This window comes from Xiphophorus maculatus, chromosome 9, assembly GCF_002775205.1.
Source record: "Xiphophorus maculatus strain JP 163 A chromosome 9, X_maculatus-5.0-male, whole genome shotgun sequence".
Classification (NCBI taxonomy): Eukaryota; Metazoa; Chordata; class Actinopteri; order Cyprinodontiformes; family Poeciliidae; genus Xiphophorus; species Xiphophorus maculatus.
The window spans coordinates 25,529,012-25,554,037 of NC_036451.1; the positions used below are offsets into that span (position 1 = coordinate 25,529,012).

Genomic DNA, 25,026 nt, shown 5'->3' on the forward strand with positions numbered 1-25,026 from the left:
TCTTCATAATGCGGTTTTAATTTGGGATGACAGAGTATAAAGAGGGCTGAGGCAAAAAAAAAATGCACACCAATCTTTCAAAAGACATTAAATGAAAAAACATCGTTCACATATTTGAAAAAAAAAAAATCACTTTCTAATATGAATTAGTTTGGGGTTCTTCTGTCACATAAAAATCCCAATAAAATACACTGAATCTTGTAACATGGAAAAAATGTGAAAACGAACTTGGCAAGACAGCGGGGCGCTTCCGGTCGTTTTTCATGGGTTCACTAGAAATTAAATAATTACTTATAATCTAATTGTGACAGCTTGACAAAAACAAAAATAATTACATAATTATACAAAGTAGATCCAGTAATGTAAAGATGTAAAGCCTTGAATTTTAATGTGCAACGTCTGCTGCCCCCTAATGGTGCAAAAAGGAAATGACAGGTGCTTTTGGTATAACGTCAATGAAATAAAAAGAAATGTAATTTAAAAGAATATACTGTGATTATGTTTTAACCAATGATTCAAAAATTTGTCTTCTTGTTTTCAAATCCCCCCGATTCAAATCTAGGAATTGCCTGCTGTGTCCATGTTGTGTAACTGGGCCGGAACCAGGACCAAGCCTCTGCTGCGTTACTCAACTTTATGCAGCACTGTGGGAAAACTGCAGATCTTCCTCTCATATCAGATCTAACCTTCCATCATACGCCTACTTCCTGCTAATAAAACCGTCTAAAATGAGCAGCAGATAAAAATTACAGCTACAGAAGAAAACAATGGCAGAATTACAGTCATGTGAGAGAAAAAAAATAAAATAAATCCATCCTCTTAATCCAAACGTTTATGTATCTTCATATAAGAAAGTAAAAATCCAGCTGGTCTCCATGTCAGTGACGTAAATGTTTAACAAATACAACGTTGAGGAAAAAAAAAAAAAAGAGATCCTGAATTTAGACGCAGTGTGTCAAATTTCAGCCTCAAAGCCAGTGTGGGTCATAAAGAGGGCATGAGGCCGGCTAAAGCTGCTAATCAAAACGGTTCTGACCGTCAGTCTGCTGGGTCGTGTTTAAACTATTAGAATCAATAACAAACGGAAAACATTTGACTCGGCTGCCAGTTTTCCGAAGAGCAAACATCCCAAGAGGTTGGACCGTGTGTGGAACAAGAAAAGCTCTACGGGCTTCTGCTAGCATCGCTATGCTGAGCAGGACTATATCTGGATAAATAATAAGAAACAATTTGAGTGTTAGAATAAGCAGAGCCCGACAACGGATGGACAACAGCAGCCTGTATATGACCCAAAAATACTTCCTTAAAAATAAAGAGAGTAACAGCACACTGAGGTCAGAGAAACTGTAAAAAAAAAAATAATAAAAAAAAAGCAAAAGTGGCAACTCAGACCTAGCCTTCTTAATCATCGTCTTCCTACTCGCTCGATTCTCATCGCCCTTCAGTGATTTCTCTCATTGAGCTCGATTTCTCTGGTTGGATTTCTACTGGACCAATCAGAGAACAGGTGATGTTTTGAACAGTGACATTGATTTCCTGCGCAGTTTTAGAATTGTAGTCTGCCCGTATGAGGGGTGGTAGTTTCAGCAATGGCAGCAGAGGAAGTGAACGAAGCCATTCTGTTTTTAACCAAGCTAATTGAAGTGAAGTACAATACGTAGATTAGAAAACAGAGTAAGTGTGGATTGTTTTGACGGAGTTCCAGGAAGCTCCTTCTCTCTGAGAAAAATAACACTGGTTCACATTTAGAAGGTTGAATCTGAAGACAGCAGAAGACTTCGGAAAGAACATGGTTTGAGGTGACAAAATCAGAGAAGCGCCGCAACAAACACTGACTTTACTCCATTGAAGTCATAGATTGACCCCATGAACTCCTCCATCCACCAAAGTTTTCTATTTAAACGTGAAGCCATCGGTCAGCCAGCCGGAGCTCGGCCCGAAACACCGGAGCACATTTACAACAGAACGCATAAAAAGAGAGATAGACAAGATGAAAGGTGCTACAACAAAACCCAGCTCAAAGTCCAGACTTTCAACTTAAATAAAAGGCTTCAGTAGGACCATAAACTGATGCACATAAAACCCACGAGAACTCTAAATGAAGAAGGGACGATGTTTTCCAGAACAATATGTGAGAGGGACAAGGTCACACCGGCGACAGTAACGACAAGTTATTACTGCTGTGGGACGTGCTGCCCACTATTAGGGTCATGGAGGAAACTGGTGAATTTTGGGTCAGCTGGTATTAAAACAAAGAATAAAACAAGCTGCTGTTCATGAAGACATTCGCAGATCTGATGGCGTTGTGCGACGCAGCGCTCTGATTCAGACAAACACAAACACGCTAATGACATTTTAGCTTTATTTCCAAAAAATACACATAATTACAAAATGACTTCTTCCACGGTCATACTTGATGTTGACACACCAAAGTATTTTTCCAAAAACAATAAAAAAAAAAAAAATCTACAAGTTGAGGCAAAAAGGCAGGAGAATTTCTTAACGAAGAAAATGAAATAAGGATTAAAATATTGTAACCTTATTTGTAAAAAAAACAGCCAAACAAAAAACAATTTTTATAATTTTAAACCAGAAACGTCAACACAAACACGGTCCTCTGTTGTTGGAACTAAAAGAATCAGATGAAGACTGCTAAACGTCCTGCGGGTTCGAGACAACCAACCCCGCTCTGCAAATTTCCATAATCAGGAATGCACTAAAAAAGAAAAAAAAAAGTCATTTTTTTTGTTGTTGAACTAAATCAAACTGCCATCTTTAAATAAAGTCATTACAAAACGTAAAGTTGTTGCATCTCATATTCCTCTGCCCCTCCCCCCGACCCCCGACCCACCCTACGACCCCATCACTGCTTCTGCTGCATGGCTTCTTTTCGCGCCGCGTCTTGGAGCAGCTGCGTGTCCACCTCGTCGGCCGGCAGCTGGACGTACCGGACCACCGATCCACGGATGAAGCAGTTTTTCACCGACAGCTGAAGCAAACAGAACACGGTGCAGTTTGACGGCAGGACGGAGCAAAATCGGGCTCAGAGATTGAATGAATGCCTGATTCTAATGCGGCGTCAAGTAAAAAGATTACTGGAGGGGTTAATCATTTTGTTGACTTCTTCTGAAAGTTTCTTTGAACGCGAATTCACTTAAACATTTGGCCGTGAGGCCACTGTTTTGATAAAGACGGTGTTTTGTCAGGACGTTGCCTCTTCTTCAGGGGTTTTCCACCGTTCTTGGTGTTGAAATTAAAGAGTTTTCCAGACAAATTCTAAGAGCTGTTGGAATCAGTCTCTTTAAAGCGAGTTTTTAATGTACTGATTAAAAAAATAAAGGCAAGCGACTCCACAAATGGAATGAACCTCAATACTTCTCCAGAATTCTCTTTAATCAGCTTTTTTTTTAAAGTCAATAAGCCTCATGTGTTTGGAAAGAAATAGTGACGGCACTTCCGGAAGTCCTAAAGTCAGCTTACCATATGTGGATATTTCTCTGGATCTGTGACGCTGATGTCTGTCAACTTGATGTTCAGGTACTGAAAGATAAGTATGGGAAAGGGAGACAAATAAACAATAATGCAAACAATGCAAACGCTAAAAGGCATTGACTTTAAATTATAATAATAAAAACCATAAAACCAACCTGGTCAACAGAGTGAAGCGTTCCACAGATGCTGAAAACAGACGCAGGATATCAGTCATCACCCAAATCTACAGCTGTAACCTACTTATGCATTACTGCGACTCTCTCACGTGAACATATTTATCCATACAAATGACAAAAAGCTACTCGAAAGGGCAGGATAGATGATTTGATCGTGTTAGTGTAAATATTCATTCATACAGTTGCTTTCACTCGGCTACTGCAACCAGCTAGCGTCCTTTCGTCCAGCCGAATAGCCGCAGCTACGGCGGAACAACGTCACAGCTTTAGGTGTTTCAGTCATAAACACTGACCTCAGGTCGTTTTTGAGCTCCACCACCACGTCCTTTCCCACCAGAGACTTGAAAAACGAGTAGAAAAGCTGGGAAACAGAGCGACATGCTAACGTTACTGTTAGCAAGGAAGCTACATGTCGAGCATGATGGAGGCGGTTTATAAGAGAGCCGCAGAACTCAGACCACTTTATGCAGCGATAATGAGCTCGGAATCACACAAGAACTGGTGAAATTACAAGGAGTCTTTGTGTAAACTGTTAATCAATCTAAAAAGTTATTAAAGTTTCTTACCATTCTTGCTTGTGGTCTTTTGGAGGCAGCGCGTCTTCTGTTGATGACGTTTCAGGCTGCATTGACTGACCGGCTCCACCAGGGGGAGCCAGAGGTGTTTTCTGGTGCTCACAACTTCCAGCAAAGAAATAAAGGCCTTGGTAAGGTTGTCCAAAGGAGCCACAATTCACAAAATAAATGACTATTAGATCACTTTTTGGGCTTAAAATGAATGAAATATCTTGGTTTTATTTACACCAAGTTAATATTTCATGTTTGTATTTTGTCTTAAAGTACCAATTGGGAGCCATTAGAGGTGGTCAGAAGTTAATTTACTAATAGGGAACCAATTGCAGTGCACTGCAACGCCAGAGTTACTGAAATACTCAAATAAAAATGATAACAAAGCGGGTCGAAAGATGGAAGAGTTACCAAGCTCCGTGGTCACTAGTGTTACATAAAAATGGCAACTTTTTCCATGTATGAAAAGTACAACTTACTAAAAAACAGACACTCAAGCCTTTCCGAAACAGCTTTTTCCTACTTGCCATCAGACTGCTGAACTCTTAACTGGACTGCACTCAAAAACCGGTCTCCACTTCACATGTACATAGCTAAGTAACTTTCATTTTACTGTCAGTCCTGCACTTTATATTTTATATTCATATTTATATTCATATTTTATACTGTATTTTTATTTTATTCTGGAGTAACCTCACAACATTGGAACCTCAAAACACTGTCCTGAGCCGTACGCAACGAAATTTCGTTCTGTATACACCCTGTGCATGCAAAATGACAATAAAGTCAGTCTAAGTCTACATTTCTAAATGATAGCTGTGACCATGTATTTCTTCACAACAAATTTTATGTAAAATGTTTCTAGTTTTATGGACAGTCATCATAAAAAAAATACATTTGTGACTCAAAATACAACAAAGTCCAATGAAACTTTGACAATTGTATTTATTTTGGAATTTATTGTACATCTGAAGAAAAATATGTCATTATTCGTGCAATTTAATACTGTGTGGTAAACATTCATTAGCCACAGTATAGTGTAAAAGTTTCCGTTTGTAATTATTTGGAAGGAGAGTACAGTTTTGTAACCCACAGTGTGACGCAAACCCACCCTGAAAATGTAACTTTCTGTAACAACAAAGGGAAAGTATGTAGGATGTAGCAAATTCTAACCCTGACCCTCCCAACCAAACACATGTACATTAAACCCTGAAAACAAAGAAAACATGCAATTTTCCCTTTCTTGAACCCATGTTTGCTTTGACCATTCTGGGCTACCATAGAGACCTGGCTCTGTATAGTAGGAAACAAACCTGATTTGTAATGAAAATAAAAACTTTATGCTAATAAAAACATATCTATACACGTTTAATTTCTACTTACAAATCGCATTCAGTGACATAAACTGGAGCTTTATGGAAAGAGTTTGAGACGTTGGTAAGACACCACCAGTTCGGGTTGAGAAATGTGATCGGTTAAATTTGATGCTGCAGGGGCGTACTGTGGTGGCGCAGGGGGTTAGCACGCCCCACGTTTGGAGACCTTAGCCCTCGACGCGGACGTCGCAGGTTCGACTCCCGGTCCCGGCGACCTTTGCCGCATGTCTTCCCCCCCTCTCCTCACCCTCCTTCCTGTCTGCCTACTGTCGAAAAAATACGAGCCACACACCGCAAAAACTCTTCGGAGGAAAAAAAAATAAAAATTTGAAGCTGCAGCCATCATTCAGTCAACTTAGCTTAGCATAAGACTGGAAACAGAGCTTAGTTCTAACTATATGCTGTAGAAAAAGGGGGGAATAAGAGACACTGTGGAAAAATGATAAGCTACTCTGTGATACAAAATGATGAGAAGAACTGGTCAAAGCTTTGACTTCATAATTAGTTAGTAAAATGTAGGGCAGGAAGCAGTTCTGTCAGTGCTGGACTTATTTGCAGCTTTATCTCAGTTCACTGGACGGCCCGTCTTGGGATGTTCTGAATGCACTGAAATAAGAAACAAAATGCATCAGACTATGTTGATTCAATTGTGCCCTTAAACTTTTAGTGTGTGCCTTACTGTCTTTCTGAGGCGGTAGCGGGCCGGGTCTTGTCGGAACTCTCTGTTTGCTGGGAAACTCCGATGTGTCTCTGTAATCTCTGGGTTTGGGGGTCTGGGGTTCCGGACGCGACTTAGTGGGCAAAGGAGGCCGATGCGGCGCCATGCCTCCGTCCGAGCGAGAGGGAATTACAGGCTTCTTCTGTCCTGGTGGGTGCAGGCCCACAGGGGTCTGAGGCTGGGATCTGTTCTCAGAAGAAGTGAAGGAGCGGTTACGTGGCACAAGCAACGGGGGGCGATTAGGGTCTCCATCTATGGACGGCGTAAGACGGTCCGGCTGGGGATGACCTTGGTCTTTGGCCTGGGATTTGGCCATGGAACCGTACAGTGGGTTGTCCAACATCTCAGACAACTTCTCGTCCTCATTCCTAGCAGACAAGAACCAATCTATAAGGATTTGAATTGTCTTTCTGTTGGATCACATCAAGTATAAAGGGCTGGATAGAAATTCAGAACGGGAGAGATGTGCAAGTAGCAGCAGAAATGTCATTCAAAATGAGGAAAAACTGTGAAAATAGCAGCAGAGATGTAAATACTTGTGGCTTGGCGTCTCACTACAGGGTTTTAAAATATGTTGGAAGTTGAAAATGCATCAATAAAATCCCCAAATCTATTTGACATTCATGCCGATGATGAATGGACGGAAACCTTTCAGCAGCGCCACATTTTTAAGTTGTGGTTTTTTAGAAAAATTACCCAATATGAAAGTGTATTATTAATATTCGGGTACTTACATGGTATAATTGATTGCAGTGGGACTTCGTACGCCCACGTCGTAACTGGTCTTCTTGGACTCTTTACACCCTGCAGCCCCACCGCAGACAGTCCTGGGGGTCATGCTGTAACTCCAGCCCTTATCCGACACATTCCCACTTTTGAATGAAAATCCCATATAATTTGGGTTGGATATATCATGCGCCGGCGTTACGACGGACCTGTTAACGAGAAGACAACGGCGCAAGTTTTAGAGGAATGTTTAGGGGCTGCGTTGTGAGTTGTGGAGACTCGTAAAAAATCAAATAAAATAAGAGTGTCTTACTTGTCTCCGCCTTTGCCTTTTGAAGGAGCAGCGTCGTCTCTTTCGATTTTAATGAAATCTGGAAGCGGGAGGAGAACAGGAAGAGTTGATTTCAGAAACCGGGAAGGGATTTAACGTGGGGGTTTTTTTCCCCCTCCTCCCAGCCTCACCATATAATTTCTCAGTGGGCTTGAACTCGGAGGTGCGCAGCTGGATGCCCCCGGTCAGCGTGCCCGTCTTCTCGCCCTGGTGGGTCAGCGTGATCTGGAACTCCCTGTAGCAGAACTGGGCGGCGCGCAGAGCAACGCATCCCTCCCCTTCAGGAAGTAAACACCAGCTGATCGTGAGCGGCACACATTTTAGGTCCTTTAAAAATCACACTTAAAAAAACAAACTCAACTTTTTTGTCCATTAGTCTCTTATGGGCTTAAAATTAAACAATTCTTTAGAAAAAAACACAAAACAAAATTTAAGCTCCGGTGTAATTATAAATTCAAAGACAGTGGATCCAAGGAACCTGCTAAGGCAAACTGACACAGATGAGTAGATGGATAAAAAAAATAAAACTCGAGTAAATGTCGCAATACTTCGACATATTTTTACTCAAGCAAAAGTAAAAAGTAGATGGAAAAAAAAGTTTAAAATTCCGGCAAAAACATCTGACATTTTGAGCTTAATCTCAGAAAGTTTCTAGAAACGCCCCACACACACACGTTGCGTTTTGTTACATCCTTCACAGAGGAGGGAAAGTGCGTACACCTTGCCAAGACATTTTGCCAATATCTTCTCTCACTTTCTCCCCCTCCCTTACCGTACGACTCGTCACAATCTGTGGATTTGACGCAGATGAGGATGTGCTGCTCCAGCAGGTACTCGGGGTCGGAAATGATCGGCGTGAGCTTGGAGAGACGGGAGTGAGGCGATCAACAATTCGGGTTCAACCATGAAAAAAACGAAAGCAAAAAAAAACAAAAAAAACCTGCTTCGTTTTACCTCGACTTTATTGCCGAACCAAACTTTTATGGAGCCGTCGGATTGTTCCGTGTTGTCTCCTTCGGAGGTCTTCACAGTTTCTGTGGGTTAGGCATTCGCTTTTGATCAGTTTCTGGATCTTTTGGCGACGGATTAAACGTGCTGAGTCAGACAAAACGTACTCTCCAAGCAGCTGGAGTGAAACTCGATGAAGAACCTGGTCTTTGACTTCGTCAGCAGGATGGCCACGCAGTTCATGATCTGGATTCCGCCCTGAGGAGCGCTGTTGGGACCTGAAGAGTCAACAAAGACCAAGGCATCAGACCGCAGGGAGAGGCCATCTTTGATTGATTTAGGCCACATGCGTCAGACTTAAGGCCCTGCAGATTCCAAAACAGGGAGCTCTTTATAGTCCAAAGAGACATAAATGTTATATGACCTTTGGAAAAAAGTAAATCTATTTTGGGAATTTTGTTGTCATTTATAAGGAAACACTGTTTTGTTTCTTTTTGGAGGTTTTAAAATGAAGAAAAACATAAAACATTGTAAAGAAAAAGAAAAGGATAGAAAAAAATTTTTCTGTGGGATGTTGGCATTTGTGGAAAATGATGTGAACTCCCCTGACCTCTGTGAGGCGGAAGCTTATGAAACCTGAAAACTGCAGGTCAAAGGAGGAGCTGCGTCTCGAAGGCGGAGCTAGGTCCATGCAGGCGTATTGCACAGCTGAATGGTTTCCATTCGAGACTAGAAGATTTCTCAAACATGCATAAAAGAATCAAATGTATGTTTTTGATGAGGGAATAACAATAGTACATGAGGTAAAGCTTGAAAAGGTTGATTTTACATGACACTGTCCCTTTAAGGAATACTCACTGAATGCAGTGAAGCTTATTCATTAACATTTGAACAGTTTGTTAACGGGTACTTTCATCAACACATTCTGTCACAACCGGCCCTTTAAAGACATTCGTGATCCTGATGTGGCCCAAAATGGAAATGAGTCCGACACCCCACCGGCCCACCTCCCCCGCTTTGGGCCAACTGGCTCTCCTACCTTGCTTGGAGACGAACTGTGATGCAACTCCGACTTCAAATGAAGCAAAAACAGGCGAGTGGTCGCTGGTCATGATGTCATTAGTGCAACCTGTGAGGACGAAAGGCCCAATGGGAGTTCTCATCAGATGTTATGGTCGCATGTCAAACATTCACGAATGAAAGGCATAAAACGAAACAACACAAACAGCCTGGTGTTGTGAAGGAATGAAGGCGCAAAAACAAAACTTCAAGGAACTCTGGCCAACTCTAGACAGAGCGTAGTTGTGAAATGGGAATGAAAATGACAAATATTTTACTGTGTTTTAGTTTTTTCTTGCAAAACATACAATTAAAAAGTGTGCCACGTGTTTGTACTCAGTCTCTCTGAGTCAATACTTTGCAGAAACACTAATCACTGCGATTACAGCAGAAGGTCTTCTACCAAAGTGCTCAGTCAGACCAGATGGTGAGCTGCTGTGAGCATCAGTCTTGAAAACTTTCAATTGTATTTAGGTCTACGCTTTGACTAGGCCATTCTAAAACCAGAAAAACTCTGGTGTAAGCCGTTCCACTGTAGCTCCAGCTGGATGGCTCACTGGATGCCGAATCTTAAGTCTGTTTTTGTGTCTAGCAGGTTTTCTTAAAGATTTTCCAAGACCTGTTAAAGAGCATGCTGCTGCCATCGCCATGTTTCAGTGTAGCAACAGTGTGTTCAGGCCACTGTAGGCCACTGGCGTGTTCTTTAAACAGAAGCTGATGAAAAAAAGAAAAGAAAAAAGAAACGCAGACTCAAAAATTAGTAACTGAAGACAGAGAACTAGGAGTTTCTTCTGCTGTAGAATTGTTGCCTCTTTAGTAAAATCTTGGATCTGGAACTGGCATTAATACTGACTTAACTATGTTGTAGTTACAAGCCAGAAAACCAGTTCAATTTGCTAAATGATATGCATAGTTACAAAGCTCGCCGCTACTAGCAACACGAGCTAACTACAGCGTATATCTCTATATATATTTAAACTTTAAAACACTGACATCGACACGTTGATTAAACACACAATTGCGCGGTGCTATGTGAGCACAGAAGTGAAAATGCGACAGTTGTACTGCAACTGTCAAAAGGTTTTAAATTCATGGCGGCCATGTTGGATTTTGTCGTCAGGAGACGTTTATGTCCATTTTTCCAGCTTGGAACATAAAAATTTTGACTTCTGAGAAAAAATAAATACATTTATAAACTGTGCCCACTAGCCCAACATGCAGCAGCAAAATATATTTTCTGTTGTTTTTTTTTTATTACTGTAAAAAATTCTGTCAGTTTTTCAGCTTTTAAATTTTAGTGCTACGTTAAATGGTAGGAGGCAGATAAAAGTTTACACTTCTTTCTCCTCCTTGTCATTCATGATTTGTCTTAGGTGTTACAAAAACTCTTCATATTTATGACTAAGTGAATAAGATAAAAAAAACAATTAAATGAAAACAAAATGCTATATTATATTTAATGAGAGGAAACCACGAGCTTAAAGTAAAAAACATTTGGAGGTAACGCAACATTCATTAGCTTTTCATAAGAAACACTGTGTCATTGGACGACGCAGGATAAATACTCACCATACGCCTGGCACACAACGTGAACCAGAGGATATGACTTCCGCAGGACACGATCGCACCACGACGGCAAATTGTATTTTGTCTGCAAATGTAATTTTTTTGTAGTTAATAAACTGAATTTTATTACAGTTCCCATTGAAAAACTGCTGGAAAAAAAAGTAACACGCTGTCCCCTTCCTACAATAACGGCCTCAGTGATTCCAAAAGTGATTTTGGGAAAAAAGAAAAGAAAAAAAAAAATCAACCCCTTTTTTAATTGCCAAAAGATGATTTCCACAAAAAAAAAAAAAAGAAAAAGAAAAAAGTTCTAGGCTATTATTTTAGAAAGATGATGATACTTTTCTTGTTTTGTGTCTGATTTGTGGATGTCTTGTCATGTTTCCATTTTGACTTTCAAACAAATTAACTCCACTCATGTGTGTTCCAAATATTGTTATGCTTCTGACGGCTCAGTATTTACAGTGCAGGACAGAAGGAATAAAGTCACCATCCTCACCCCGGTGGCTTTGGCCTTTGTGTAGGCGTATTTGTCTCGTGTGTCTCTCTCAAAGCGGTAGGTGGGTGGAAATGTGATTTCCTCCTCCTCTGCAATCAGCAGAAAGATTAGATTTGCTGCTTTAGCGCCGGCCCAGCCGCCGCACGTCTGCGATGGGTTCGGACTCAACAGAACTCACCGAAATGCAGGAAGACCCTCCCGTCGTTCCGCTCCATGCCGAGCTGGTCTCTGCTGAGGAGGTCGTGGTACTGCTGCTGCTTGATCTTCGCCACAATGTTCTCGGCGTCCTGCAAAGGGAAGCCGCGCCGTGACTGTTCATGACTTAATGTTATTTGTACCGCAGACGCAAATCTGGACAACGTGGAAGAAAAAAACATCCAAAAAATAAATAAATAAATAATAAAATAAATGGAGGTCTGCTAAATATGAAATCCAATATGAAATCTAAACTTGATCAAATTGGAGGCTTATTGCTGCAGCAATACTTCCATTTAAGTTGCACACTTCACTGTAACTAACCCTGGAATGCAGAACTAGTGCACTAGGTATGTAAAACAGAGTTTGCGTTGAAATATTTTCCCATCTGTTCTGCGAGAAAACTACTCTGGTTATCTACTGCGAGGTAAGATAGTGACCGTTAACAGCTTCCTACGCGAACCCCCACCGCCGAAAAGACAAAATCATCCTTTGGAAGTGTGCGGCTAATGTCAGCGAACCGAAGCAACCTTCTGACAACCTGTGGAGAGGCCGATGAGCTCATCCCTGCTGCTAAAAGTGGTTCAGCGAGACACTGAGTCACCATGCAGACAGCTTCACTCAGCTGGACTGCACAGTCACAATGACTCTGTGTAAAATGACATGCTGCTACTCATCGGAGGTCGCATTAAAGTCACTGGAGGAACCAATAAGCTCTCCATGATGGGCTGATGAATACAAACTGAGAACTGAAAGAAGTACAAGCAGCTCATCTAAACCTCTTTTTTTTCTTCTTTTTTTTGCAGTACTGCAAAACTCAAACTGAAACTTTGATTTTGAAAAAAGAAAAAAACAACAAAAAACAAAAGGCAAATTGGAGTCACAGTTCCCAGTGTCCTCTAACAATCCCATTAAAATAAACCGCATGCGTCAACCTACAGAGAAGCTGTAGCCTGGAGCGCTGGAGAAAGACTGGACACTCTGGAGAGATCATCCCAGGAGGAATGGTGAAATGTTTCTCTCTCTCTCTCTCTGCTTCCTCCAACATCTTAAGCCTTTCTACGCATCATCATCATTCCAACCACTTTGTCCACTCCTGGACAATATAGAGCCGTCAAACATGACCAGGGAAACGTACCGAAGACGGTAGGTCAACGCGATAGTTTAAGTCTCCCAGCCAGATGAGGTGCGTGAAGCGATGCGTGATGTCGAACGGATTCAGCTTTTTGTCGCCCAGGTTCAGAAATCGCAGGATACTGACGTAGTTCTGATTCCGTCTGCAGACAAAGAAAATCCACTGTGACACGCTTAAGATTAAGAAACCTTTTGAGTACAGAGTCGGTGTTTCAGCTACCGTACATATCGTGTCTGTCGAAGACGACGTCTCATTTAAAACTCTATGTCACCGATCTCACCTGAGCTTCTTTTCACTTCCAGAGGTCAGGTGGCTGTTGACAAATCCGAACGATGTGCCGTTGAACATGAACGACACTCCCACGGCTCCTTTGTTTCCTGTAAACAAGCCAGATGTTACGGACTAGACTGTGTCTTCATGTCAGCCTTTATGACGGGCGATCAGCGCCTCGTGGAGACGTGGAGACGCTCACCCAAAGTGTTGGCGATGCCCGTCTTCACGCTGTCTGAAAACACGTGGGAGATCCTGTTTTCATGCTCGGGCTTGGCCAGGACGATGATCCGAATGTTCCACAGAGTGTGAATCGCCACCTGAGAGACGGAGATCTGTTACTGCTTTTCGCCACAAATTGTCTCTCTTTCCTTATTTCTTTTCTCTGAGAAGAACTTTGGTTATTGCTTTCAAGCCTAACTCTGCTTTAAACTTCTCCACAACTTTCTCTCTGACCTGCCTGCTGAGTTCCTGTGAGCCCGTTTGTACACTAACACTCTCTATTCAGCTTGGAGGCAGCTGCTTTTAAACATGAAATTACACACAGTTGGGTTATATTTTTATATATTTTTTAACTTTAGAAGGCAGATGAAAGGTGTTTGTGCATCCTTAAAAACTTTAAAATCCAAGTATTTAAAAATAAGGCCTTAAAATGCATTAAATTTGTATAAAAAAAAGTTAACTTGGCCTTAAATTTGTTACCAGCTCTATGTTGTGGCAGGACTACTTAATCTTGTATGTGTAGTTTTTTTTTTCTCTCGCAGAAGTTTTCTGTCTGGGAAAAGTTTGAGTCGTGTGAAGATGTTTTCATTGCCTTCTGTGAGATGGTTGAGACAACTACTAGCTAGCTGCTAATATTCCCTTAATAGTTGGCAAGAATACTAAGCTAGAAAGCTCAGGTAGCAAGGGCAAAGTTTGATAGCTAGCTTTATAGCTTCCTAGCAAGGATATATTAGCAACTAGTTAGTGGTAGTCTCAACCGTTCCCTTTACGGGAACTTTTGCTAGCTAGAGTAGCTAGCAAAAGCTACCCTAGCTAGCAAGGGTAATTAGGGAACACATAAGTTTGGGTAAGTGAAAATGTATCACCGGTTGGATGGATAAGGTTTGTTTTTGCCCCTGGCTCACTTCTGTTGCTAACCCATACGAGGCTAGATGCATTCTATGCAAAGATAAACTTTTAAGCCAGGCCCAACGGAGGGTTTTGAGATGGTTGATTGTAATGCAGCACGATCCCCCAACCATCCTCTATATTTAGAGTTTTTTTGATTCTTAAAAATCACTTCCTGTGGAACTGAAAAAGTCCTAAATTTGACTTGCTGAAACTTGTTGATATTCTGAATTCTATATTTTGTCACGACAGTGAATGGAAATGACATAATGTTCACATTTTTAAAAATTATTTTTCCATCACCCAACCTTGTGTTGGTCAAGGAGTAACTCAATAAAACATGTTAGAACCACAAACTGCAGCGTTAACAAAAAAAAACATTCCTTATTCCTTCTGTCCTGCACGGTACACATAAGAAAGAGGTGTGAATACTTTTGCACTGTGACTGTGACACCCACCTGCTTGAAGCTGATGTTTGTGATTTTCCTCAGGGCGTTCTTCACCGTGTCCGACCACTCCCTCTCGCCCAGCGGATCCTCCTGGGTCCCAATGACGTACACGTCGTGCGGAATGTGGTCCGCCGTGTCGTCCCGCGTTTTCCCCAGGCCCTTACAGTGAAACCACGAGTCGATGTTGGGAGGAGGACCGGCGTTTCCTGTGGGTTTAGTTGATCATCATTCATGTTGGTATTTAGACGTCCGACTACATTTGTCACGCGCGGAGAAACGTTCCTTACCCATATTCCAGGTGCCGACAAACACCGTGATCATGTCCGGCTCCGGCTTTTCCGAGTGCTTGTTCTTCATCTGCTGAAGCAGCTGACAAAAGCCTTCTCTTTTCTTTAAGCAATCGAGACAAAAAGCGGGGAGGAGAAAAAAGTCAGAAAGTGAGCAAACAATGGAGGACAGTGGCTGTTGCAGTGTTTTCTCATGGAACAACAGTAGAAAGTTCTCGGATGGACTCACCTTTGTGTCGTCAAACACAAACTCTTTACGCAGAATCTTCTCTTTCTCCGTCTCCACCACGATGATGAGCTTGGCATGCATTTTCTGGGATTTTACCAGCTGTAGGACTGAAGAACATGAAAACGATTAAAATAAGGCTGACAAAGCTATAAAAATACTGAACAGAAACGACAACGTTTGTTGTTTCAATAAGATATAAAAACTTGCTCCTCTGACAGAGGAGGTTCTCCTTCTGCCCATCGTTTCCTCTGGACATCTAAGAATCCAAAGAGATGTTGCTGTTTTTACTGTCGTGACCTTTTTGATTTGAAAGAGAACACATCTTGGTTTTAACGAGATGCTGATCTAGTTTTAACGACTTTTTTAAAATCATGTTAAATCCAGAACGTTTTCCGGCCTTGACGAGTTTTGCGCTTCGCTAAAATGAGAAAAACATTTTCACGTTTTTCCTATGAACGTAGCTCAACCACAGCATAAAGATGAAGTGACCTCCTGACGGGGAGTTAGCGAACGAACACTTGCAGTCGGAGGATTCTGTTGTGTCTGGCATTTAGAGGTTTGATGGTGACTCCTCTAAGGATTTAATGTTTCCAGATTAAAAATCTAAAAAGTTGGGTTTCAGCTCTCTAACACATTCACAGAAACAGGTTTTATCTACACATTTATACTTTTGTTTTCTATACTGTTATGAAATAAGTTCAGTCTCTTAATCAAAATTACATTCTGGCATCAATTTAAAACAAAAAAAAAGTTTATTTTACTATCCCAGTGGACAGTAAAGGCTCCTCTCTCACCGGTAGATTAGAAAGTTGAGAATCATTAAGGTTTTTTTTTTCAGCTGTCAAGATGGTGGAGTTATAATCTTTCCTAAACCTAAGGAAGATCTAAACTAAAATAGACCAAACGCAAACTGAAAGTAAAAGTAAAAACTGCCATCACTTTTTGGGGGGATTTTTTTTAAGCTCTTGGCTGGGTAGAGTTATACGATCTAGATATATATATAGACTCTATATGTCACTAGTTTTATGATCTAGACTTAAATATAAAGTTCAGATGATATATTAAAACAACTGAACCCAGAGAGGGTGCACTTGTAAACTCGCACCGTGGCATTAGTGCTAATCCTTTGCTTCACAGAATTGTATTGTTGGAATTATTTCTCACTTTTGTTCCAAACTGCTTGGATAAATCGGAGTTTGACTCGAAGATCTTAGAAATGTGACTCTTGAGTTCTGCTCAACAACTGCATCCTGATTCTACCGCCTGAGTACCCTTTTGGGCAAATTTCATTGTTATGAAAATGCTATATTTATCTAAAATGGCCTAAAAGGAATTATAAATGCTCCCAAATACGTGTTAGTTAAAGAATAAAAATATACAGGAAAGTGGATTACTGTGAATTGTAATTCGCGTGTATGGAACAAAGATATCGTACAAAAGTGCAAAACAGAAGAAGAAGAAAAAAGGATTCCCCTAGAGCTTTCTGGGAAAACTCATCTCAGTTAATCAAGTAGAAATATTTTTTTAGTGGAGAAAGAAACTATTCTACAGGATAATATACAGGAAATGTCTTACTTTTATTGTGAACAAAGTATTTATCTTCCGGTCCGTCTTTGGACTTCTTGAAGAAGAGCTTCCCGCTTTCGACGTCCACCTTCAGAACCATCTTTGTTGAAATGCCGAGCAACTCTTGCTTTACCTGCCAGTCAGGAAAGAATCATATCAAATAAAACCACAGTTTTATTCTGTTTCGTTTTATCACTGAAGTTTAATTTAAGAAAAAAAACTAAAACTGAAGGGGAAGCACCTCAAACGAAACAATCGGTATAAGAGATTTCCGGTGGCCTCCATCATAGCCGACGGCCTCGAAAACAGAACTTTTGGCCTGAAAAGTGAAAGAAGAAGTGATTTTTCTTTCTCTCTGCCAGTGACAGACGTCATGTGGTTAGCCTCCCAGGAAACGAGGCGAAAAGTGACCAGCATGTGTGCAGCTGCCCATACCTTGTCCTCTATGGAGTAGAGCAGTTTGGTGAGTTGCTCCAGCCTGTAGCTTATAGATTGTCCCGAATCTACAAGAATCTGGAAGCACATGGAGAAAAACGCAGGATGAGATCAGGTTTCTTCTTCTTCTTCTTTTTTTTTTTTGCGTGTGCGCGAGTAATGCTAAGAATCAAGATGGCCACCAACCTGTTTAGGCCCAATGCCCGGGGAGAGCTGCTGGTCCAATGCTCTGTGGAAGATCTCGAGAGCGGGGAGGACTCGAGAGATCTCACTGGCTCAGAGAGAAAAAACAAAAACAAAACAACAAAAAAAGCCAGATGAAATCTCTCTATTCAAAAAAATTCAAAATCTGACGTCTTGAGTGGCAAACGCACCAGTTTAGATTCTTGCACACGGCCGTGATGAGCTTCTTGAGGCCGGGCAGGTTGGGGTTTCCGTTTTGCACCTGCTCCGCGTCCAGGCAGATGGAGGTCCTGAAGTACTCCTGGACGGCCATCTGGTGTTCCTCTGAGAGCCTGGAAGCACCAACCAAAACTGAAACACTCTGCAGCGACAGCAGCAGCTGCTCAAGTTACAAATCAGCGACATGTAGCTGTGAATTTGATTCTTTTCTCCGTACGCGGACAGGTCTATGTGCTGCAGCCTCATCAGGTACGTGTCCGACAAGGACTTGGTGGCCTGCTCCGACGTCTTGGTTTCACTTTCTTTGGCGTCGGCCAGGAAGTTCCTGGGTGGAAGCTGCGGAGGAAGACTGTTGGATTCTGGGACACAAACCACAGATGGGAGGTGTGAGAGTTGGTGAAGGTCGCAGCATGTTAGTTGTTTTTTTGCGGGGTGGAGGGCAAACTGACCTTGCTCTTCTTCTGCCTCCTCCTCCCTCTGCACCGCGTACTGCAGGTGTGTGACCAGGCCCATGTTGGGGTTGTAGTACGCCTCCACCAGCTCAGGCAGCATCGCAAAGAACCGGATGGGAACGCCTTCAGAGGCCTGCAGTAAAAAAAAAAAAAAGAAAAACAGTTCTGTAGAAAATCGCAATTCTACGACGGCGTATCAGGGCCGTTGCGGATAAAAATAAAGGATAAAGGAAATAGGAGTTCATTTTCACAACAACAACAAGAAACGTCAACGATTTTTAGATTAATCTCTGAAATTTTCTCGAAAAATAAAGACTTGGAAATTTCTGAGTTAGAAAACGTTAAAACTTTTGACTTTTGGAAATTTTCTGAGTTTCAAAAGTAGAAACTTTTCTACTTTAATCCATCATCTGACAATAAAAGAAATAAAGACAAATGGCGCAGCTGCAAAACTACCAAAGTTTGTATCATTCAAAGGTCCTTTTGACAATAATATAAATTTGTTGCACCAGAGCAGATGGTTCAGGCAGATGGAAACTCTTTTTTTTTAACCAATTCTCACAAATTAAAGTCAAAATGTTATATATAGCAAAGTATTCATCTCTTAAAAATCAGTCCTTCTGCTTTCCGTTTAATTTCACAGCAGACATGAACCACACATTGACGTATACTCTACCACAGATTCCATTTACATTGTTAAAACATTTGCAAATAAATATGACCAAAGATTTTGTTCCTGAGAACAGACTACATCTTCTTCACTTTTATTCAAAATAAATGAGTAAAGAGGTTGACTTTCTTTCAACAAAGAAAACATTCCTTTCCCACAAAAAGACAAACCATTTTCTTTGTTTAATAATAATTTCTGTTTTGGTTTCCAGCTCGCGAGCGCTCTTGAATTGACAATTTTGGCCCATGTTACAAAAAGTTTGTGCACCCCTAACCGCAGACAGGCAGAGCTTGGCTTTTTATAAAAGTGCGGCTAAAGACTGAAACAGAAAAAAAAAAATGTTTACAAACCGCTTTGTGCGGCAAGAAAAACTAAAACCACATGTCGCTGCATCTCCACTCTGAAACACGGCGGTAGGAGTGTCATGCTGTGGTTCTGACTCTGCACCCAAGATTCAATCCAGCACCTTTCAGATTTTCACAGTAAAGCTGGAATACTCCACTTCTTCGGTATTTGTGGCGTAATTATTTGTAAAAGCTCAAGAAATGTAAATGCTTGTGCAGGGTGTTGGGAGTTCGCTTCTTTTGTTCCTCCAAGTCATTTTCCTTCGTCTCGTGTGAATCGTTCAGAGAAAATGGGTGATTTGATCAACTCCCACCAGAAGATGCAACACACGGGTTGACATTCGTCTCGGAAGGAAAGCAGAGCAGAGATTGTAGGTTTAGATTTGGAGCCTCTGACTGAGCGGAGAGGTGAAGCTCTTGTTCACAGCTTCCTTTTCATCCGGCTAATCTGAGGAAAACCAAAAACGTCTCAAATATTTCCACTTGTCAAAACACAGACTAGTCCAACTTTAAGCTCGTAGATTTCTTTCTAGTGCAGCGGTGTCCAAACCTTTTGTTTTTTCACGTGGGCCAAAATCGTCCAATCAAAACCTACCGAAAAAAAAACCCCCAACTGTATAGAAATTTTTTTCAAACAAAAACCACACAAAAAAAAGGCTTTCAGATTGCTTTTTTTTTTTTCATTTTTAGAAAAACAGAAAAAAATTTAATATATTCTCAGTATTTGAGTCACTCTTTCTTTGAAAACACTTCATGTTTGGCTTAATCAATTAATTAAATGCACATCTGGATCCACCAAAGTCTGCTTTTGAGTTAAAATCTGTGGCTGGATGTGGGCCATAAAAAAAAAAAAAAAAAAAAAAAGAAACAGAAAGCAAAAATGGTGGTTAAATTATTAGTGTTTTACGTCATATTTTCCATGGTCCACGTTGCCCTAGTTAATGAAGAACGTCCTCCATATGCATCAACCGTCTGGTGCCAAATTTGTGTCACTCTTAAACAAAATGAGTCCAGCGGGTGCAAACAGACCCCAGACCGCATTTTGGACACCTGTGAACTCATGCAAGAAGAATTCAAATCCTTTCTTCTTCTTTGAAACATCTCATATTCAAGCAGCTCAAGAGTTTTAGAAAAAACTTCGCAGGCCTATTGTAACTCCTATGAGCAAAATGACCTTTTGAACCTTAGACGACAGTGCAGCTAATTTTTAAGTCTTAGAATATGCAGCAAGTCCTAATTAGAGGAGTTGATCCATCTTAGGAAATTGGCAACGAGGAAAAAATGTAGAACAGATCTTGAACTCATTCTGGTTAAAACGTGGCCGTGATTTTTAATGACTGAATTAAATTTTTGTCTATCTAGAACTTTTTCTATAAAATGCATGACTAAGAATGACCTTGATGAAGCGCAGCCATCTAATGAGCTGCGTTAGCAACCTGTCCTGTAACCACAGCATGATGCTGCCATTACCAGTTTGTCTCTCTTCTTCGTTTTCGTAGGCCAGCGTGTTGGGGCCCCCTGTAGTTCGAAGGACCGAACTACACATCAAAAATAGAGACTGGTTAAAACAAACAAACAAAACAAAACCCTCTGAATCCCCGAAACATTAAGCTAATGCTAAAATAAGCTAGCTAGTATTTTGCTGTGCAAAATCTCTTCCCCCTCGTGCTGCGGGCCACCGACGCTCATGAATAATAAATATTGTTATTAACGGAGCTTAAAAATGAGACTTACAAGGTCTGCTAAAACAGAGACACTGGAGCTTGCTTCTTTATTTTAGTCTGAAGTCGCCATCTTGCGAGTGTTCATCCGTTTTAAACCGCCACTTTGGTTGTCCAAAATTAAAATCAAACCCATCACTGCTTTGACTGGTTACTAAGAAATCAAATTTCCAAAAGGTTATTGGTTTTTAATCCAGGAAATTATTCTTATTTAATAATAAAATACTTAAAATAATTTTTTTTATCTTTGCTTCTGCCTTGCATTGTGAACTAGTTACTTTGAACACATATCAGTTGTGTCCTTAATTTAATATTAAACTAATTTAATTTGCTTAAAGCTAATCTTTCCTCAGTCTAATTCTTCCTGGTTACCTTTATTCTAACATATTTTGGTGTTCCTGTGTGAGTAACAACATATTTTGGTGTAAACCAACCTTACTTACCTTAAAGCTTATTTAGCTTAAAGCTTATTTACTCAACATTCACAGTTCATCGTCACATCATTTGTTCAGGTTATTTATTCCATTCTTATATGTTCATTTTCACTGTTTTACTTTTAAGAACTTTATCAGTTTTCATTATTCTCTCATTCTGCCTTAGTTGAGTGTTGATAGCTTAGTGAGTTGGTTGACTAAAGTAAAGGTTGAATTGTGATAATTAGTCACGTTTTGAGGAGAAGTGCTTACGTAGTGCTATGTTGTTCAAAAAATGTCAGTACTGCACGTAATCCTTCATCTATTAAGCTTTTATCAGGCATATTCATAAAACAATAACTCGGACTGAGAACTCTTTGGCTACTATTTCCTGGTAATCAGGTGGTGCCCCGACTTGATCATTTTATATCTAAATTATTAGTTTTGTTAATAATTGCCTTTTGCTAATTATTAATAGTCGTAACTGAGCCAAAAACATTTTGTCGAATGACAGAGTGTAAAAAGTTTACCTTGGGTTTCATCAAACCAAAGGAGGTTTGCTTGCACATATATTTTCCTCTTAATAGCTTGTTGATAATAATAAGGGATTCTTATGGCTTTTTTTTTTATTGGTAACGTTTCCATCCTATGAGATTTTAATACAAATTTAAATCAATAACAAAAACATCACCTTCCTTCCACTTTATAATTATGCACACAATTATGTGTGTTGGTCAATCAGATCATATTTCAATGAAATACATTAAAGTTTATAGTTTTGTGACACCAAGGTCAAGGTGGAAATGTTAGAAAAAAGGCCCTTGCATAAACTAATATATACTATATATATATATATATATATATATATATATATATATATATATATATATATATATATGTGTGTGTGTGTGTGTGTGTGGGTGTGTGTGTGTGGAGGTGGGGTGGGGGGTGCGTGTGTGTGTATGTGTGTTTACCAAATAAAATTACATTTTTTTTAAATGATTGAATCTAAAGACAATACTGATTGACCATCCATGCCATATCGTTCGCTGCCGTTCTAAAATGCTAACGTATATTACAACTGTGTATGAGGTCATGTTTTCCTCTGGCTTACAGGCCAGATTTATGGTGAAGGTATTATACATCAAGCTAACAAACATTATGAGCACAATGCAGTAAGCCTTGCTTTCCTGCAGGCCCTGATAACTTAACTCTACTTTCCATCTCTTCCAACAGTCCATTTTAGGTCGCCACCTCATTTAAACTCACATTCCAAAAACATCTAGGATGTTCTCACCTGTTCAGTAGAGAACGAATACCAGAGATCGGTTATATATTTACGCACCGGACGCCGGGATTCCTCACACAGAACATTCACCGATTTATGAATTTTTGATTAATTTGCAGCCTTCAGGACTGTCAGGTTTTTGACATGGTATACTAAAGTGTATTGATAGGTTGTACTTATAAAAGAGCAAATGTTTGTCTAAAGTCAACATTTACATTCTGTGTAGCCTCTATTGTTCCTGCTGACACGGTGGAAATCAACCTGTGGGACAAATCCTGACTGATTTCTTGACTTGTTAGTCCTTGGAACTGATTATCATTAGTTTGTGCCTTGCCACCTGATTTGACTATGTTAGAAAACTTTTCTTGAAATTTGCTTGGTTTTGTTTCTTAATCTTGTAAAAGTATTTTTGGCAGTATGGAGAAAAAATCCACTCCCTTTAACTACAACGCTTCCATTTTGGCACATCACAGGTTTGAAAGCTTTCGCATTTTCTTGTCCGGACAAACAATTTTCCAAATTTCCCAAACAATAAGAGGGACGATTCACTGGTTATACTCCGCATCCTGAGGCATGTCTTTGCTACCGTCTCCGTCTCTCACTCCCAACCACCTGCTGCCAATGTTGAGCAAGCTCTGCACTGGTGGCAACAGGAATCTGTAGAGCTCTCCGTTAGACCAGATTCTCTTGCTGCCAAAGGTTATCTTAGGATAACCTCCGGAGGTGATCGCGATAATTTCATGATTTCTCTTTACAGCTGACCATTCAGAGCTCAAGAGCTGGGAAGCGTGATCTTTAGCTTTGTTTACTTGTAAGGAAATGGTTTGAGATGTTAGCATGGTCATTAAAATCTGGAGATGTAACACCTTCCCTCATATTCATGCGGAGGCGTGGGTGTTTGTTTTTTTTTTTTAGGTTTTAGTGATTTGTGTTATTTCAGAATAAAACAAAAAAAAGAGGAAATGCTAAAATTATTAGCCTACATGCTTAATGTCACTTTCCTAAAATAATGGCATAGATCATGTTTTTTGCCAAAAGTGATGATTTTTTTCTAGAGCATCTTTTGGCAGAAAAGAGGTGCTGATTTTATTTTATTTTCTTTATTTTCTTTACCAGAATCGTTTTTGACTAAAAATGACTTCTTCTTTTTTGTGTGTTTTTAGGAAGATGTGCTACTTTGCAGAGCTAAGCATACCGCTGTTCAGGTTGATCACTATGGTCAACTGGAATGTTTGTACGATTGAGCTGAAATGGGTTTTTTTTTCTTTTTTTTTTGCGTAAAGCACCTTAAGACGACATTTGTTGTGATTTGGCTCTACGTAGACGAACTGAATGGAAGTGAACGTAAAAGTACCCCATGTTGAATCTTGCATTTTTTTTATTATTAACAGTAGATTTCAACCTAAACAAAATCTACTGACGTTCCACCGACAGAGCTGGACGCCTGGTGTGTGCCAGGCCTCGTCTTTAGCGAAAACCAAAATAACCAGTGAAACCTGCAGACGAAAATACCTGCGGCCTGCTTCGAACCGTCTACCCACCTGAACAGAGAGCTGCTTGTCCTCGTTTGGCAGGATCCTGTACGTGTACACGCAGTTCTGGTATCTGTGGTCAGCAATGAAATGCAAATATCTGTCAGTGGGATAGGACACATGCAGCGTGATGCATTATTACCAGAAGACAAAAATAATAACACAAAAGAGCATCGGTGCAATGAACAGGTTGCAGTCGGAACAGGTTGGGTGGCATTTTAAATGGAAGCTTTAAACGTGAAAGAAGACGGCGCAGAGGGCAAAGGGCGGCAGTACAGAATGCAAATAAAGGGGAACTAGTTTTATGTTGCGGGGGCGTGTGTGTGTGTGTGTGTGCATGAGAGTGAGTCTGTGTGTGCAAGAGACGTGATGCGAAACAGTGTAGAACAGCCAGGGGAATTTTAACTTGTATAGCCTTGCTGCTTTAACAATGAAATCACAAGACAAATGGTGTTAACAGTTTGGTCATGTTTAGTCTGACGGGACCGGGAACCTGGATGGCTTGTTGGGACGACTTTATCAGGAGGGGCGTCTTTAAAATCAACTTCCAGTTTCATTCAGAGCCATTAAACAAAAGTAACTTACAAAACGCAGAGGGCGTACGCTCCCTGGACGGACTCGCTGTCCCGGATAAGGAAGCTTCCATCTCTTGCTGCTTTGGAGAGCAGATCCTCAGCTTTGGAGCGCGTTATATTGTCATGGTACCAAGGCTGGTGACTTGGCATCCTGTTTAGTACAGCCCAAGAGCCTGAGCTCAAGTGTTTTGCATCTGCTGTCAAAATGAAAAAAATAAAAAAATAAAAACCTAAGCAAAATCCTTCCGACTGTTCTGGATCTCAGCTGTTCTGCTTGGCCGTTCTCATCTTTGCACGGTCCGTTCTACCTCTTCATCATTCTGCGGCTGTAAAAGGAAGCTGCTCCTAGCTCTGCTCTGCTCTGAACTTCCTCATTTGAGAAGTTGCAGAGAGGAGGGCCTTTTGGTGCCGTACGCCGGATCCCCAGCGCTGTAAAATGGAAATACAGGCGTTTGCCTGCACCAGAGGGGGAGCAGCATTTGTCATGGCCTAATGA

At 40.7% G+C, this 25,026-nt stretch overlaps 2 protein-coding genes across 2 annotated transcripts; both read right to left on the reverse strand.

Annotated features, from left to right (window-relative positions):
- Positions 1-2,344: 2,344 nt before the first annotated feature.
- Positions 2,345-4,309, reverse strand: lsm2 (LSM2 homolog, U6 small nuclear RNA and mRNA degradation associated). Its single transcript, XM_014470777.2, has 6 exons — positions 4,235-4,309; positions 3,962-4,029; positions 3,648-3,678; positions 3,481-3,540; positions 2,852-2,989; positions 2,345-2,716 (listed from the first exon to the last, which is right to left on the reverse strand). Exons 1-5 carry the CDS (start codon positions 4,235-4,237, stop codon positions 2,864-2,866), a joined length of 288 nt encoding a protein of 95 aa, XP_014326263.1. The 5' UTR covers positions 4,238-4,309; the 3' UTR covers positions 2,345-2,716; positions 2,852-2,863.
- A 1,555-nt stretch (positions 4,310-5,864) lies between these two features.
- inpp5d (inositol polyphosphate-5-phosphatase D) lies at positions 5,865-24,931 on the reverse strand. Its single transcript, XM_023340176.1, has 27 exons — positions 24,541-24,931; positions 23,965-24,028; positions 17,985-18,120; positions 17,753-17,894; positions 17,508-17,648; positions 17,320-17,404; positions 17,134-17,211; positions 16,940-17,017; positions 16,708-16,831; positions 15,133-15,239; positions 14,904-15,006; positions 14,626-14,822; positions 13,260-13,377; positions 13,068-13,164; positions 12,791-12,929; positions 11,636-11,744; positions 11,458-11,546; positions 10,962-11,043; positions 9,373-9,462; positions 8,501-8,611; positions 8,340-8,419; positions 8,158-8,245; positions 7,517-7,663; positions 7,368-7,425; positions 7,063-7,263; positions 6,290-6,696; positions 5,865-6,216 (listed from the first exon to the last, which is right to left on the reverse strand). Exons 1-27 carry the CDS (start codon positions 24,678-24,680, stop codon positions 6,176-6,178), a joined length of 3,252 nt encoding a protein of 1,083 aa, XP_023195944.1. The 5' UTR covers positions 24,681-24,931; the 3' UTR covers positions 5,865-6,175.
- Between the last annotated feature and the right edge of the window lie 95 nt (positions 24,932-25,026).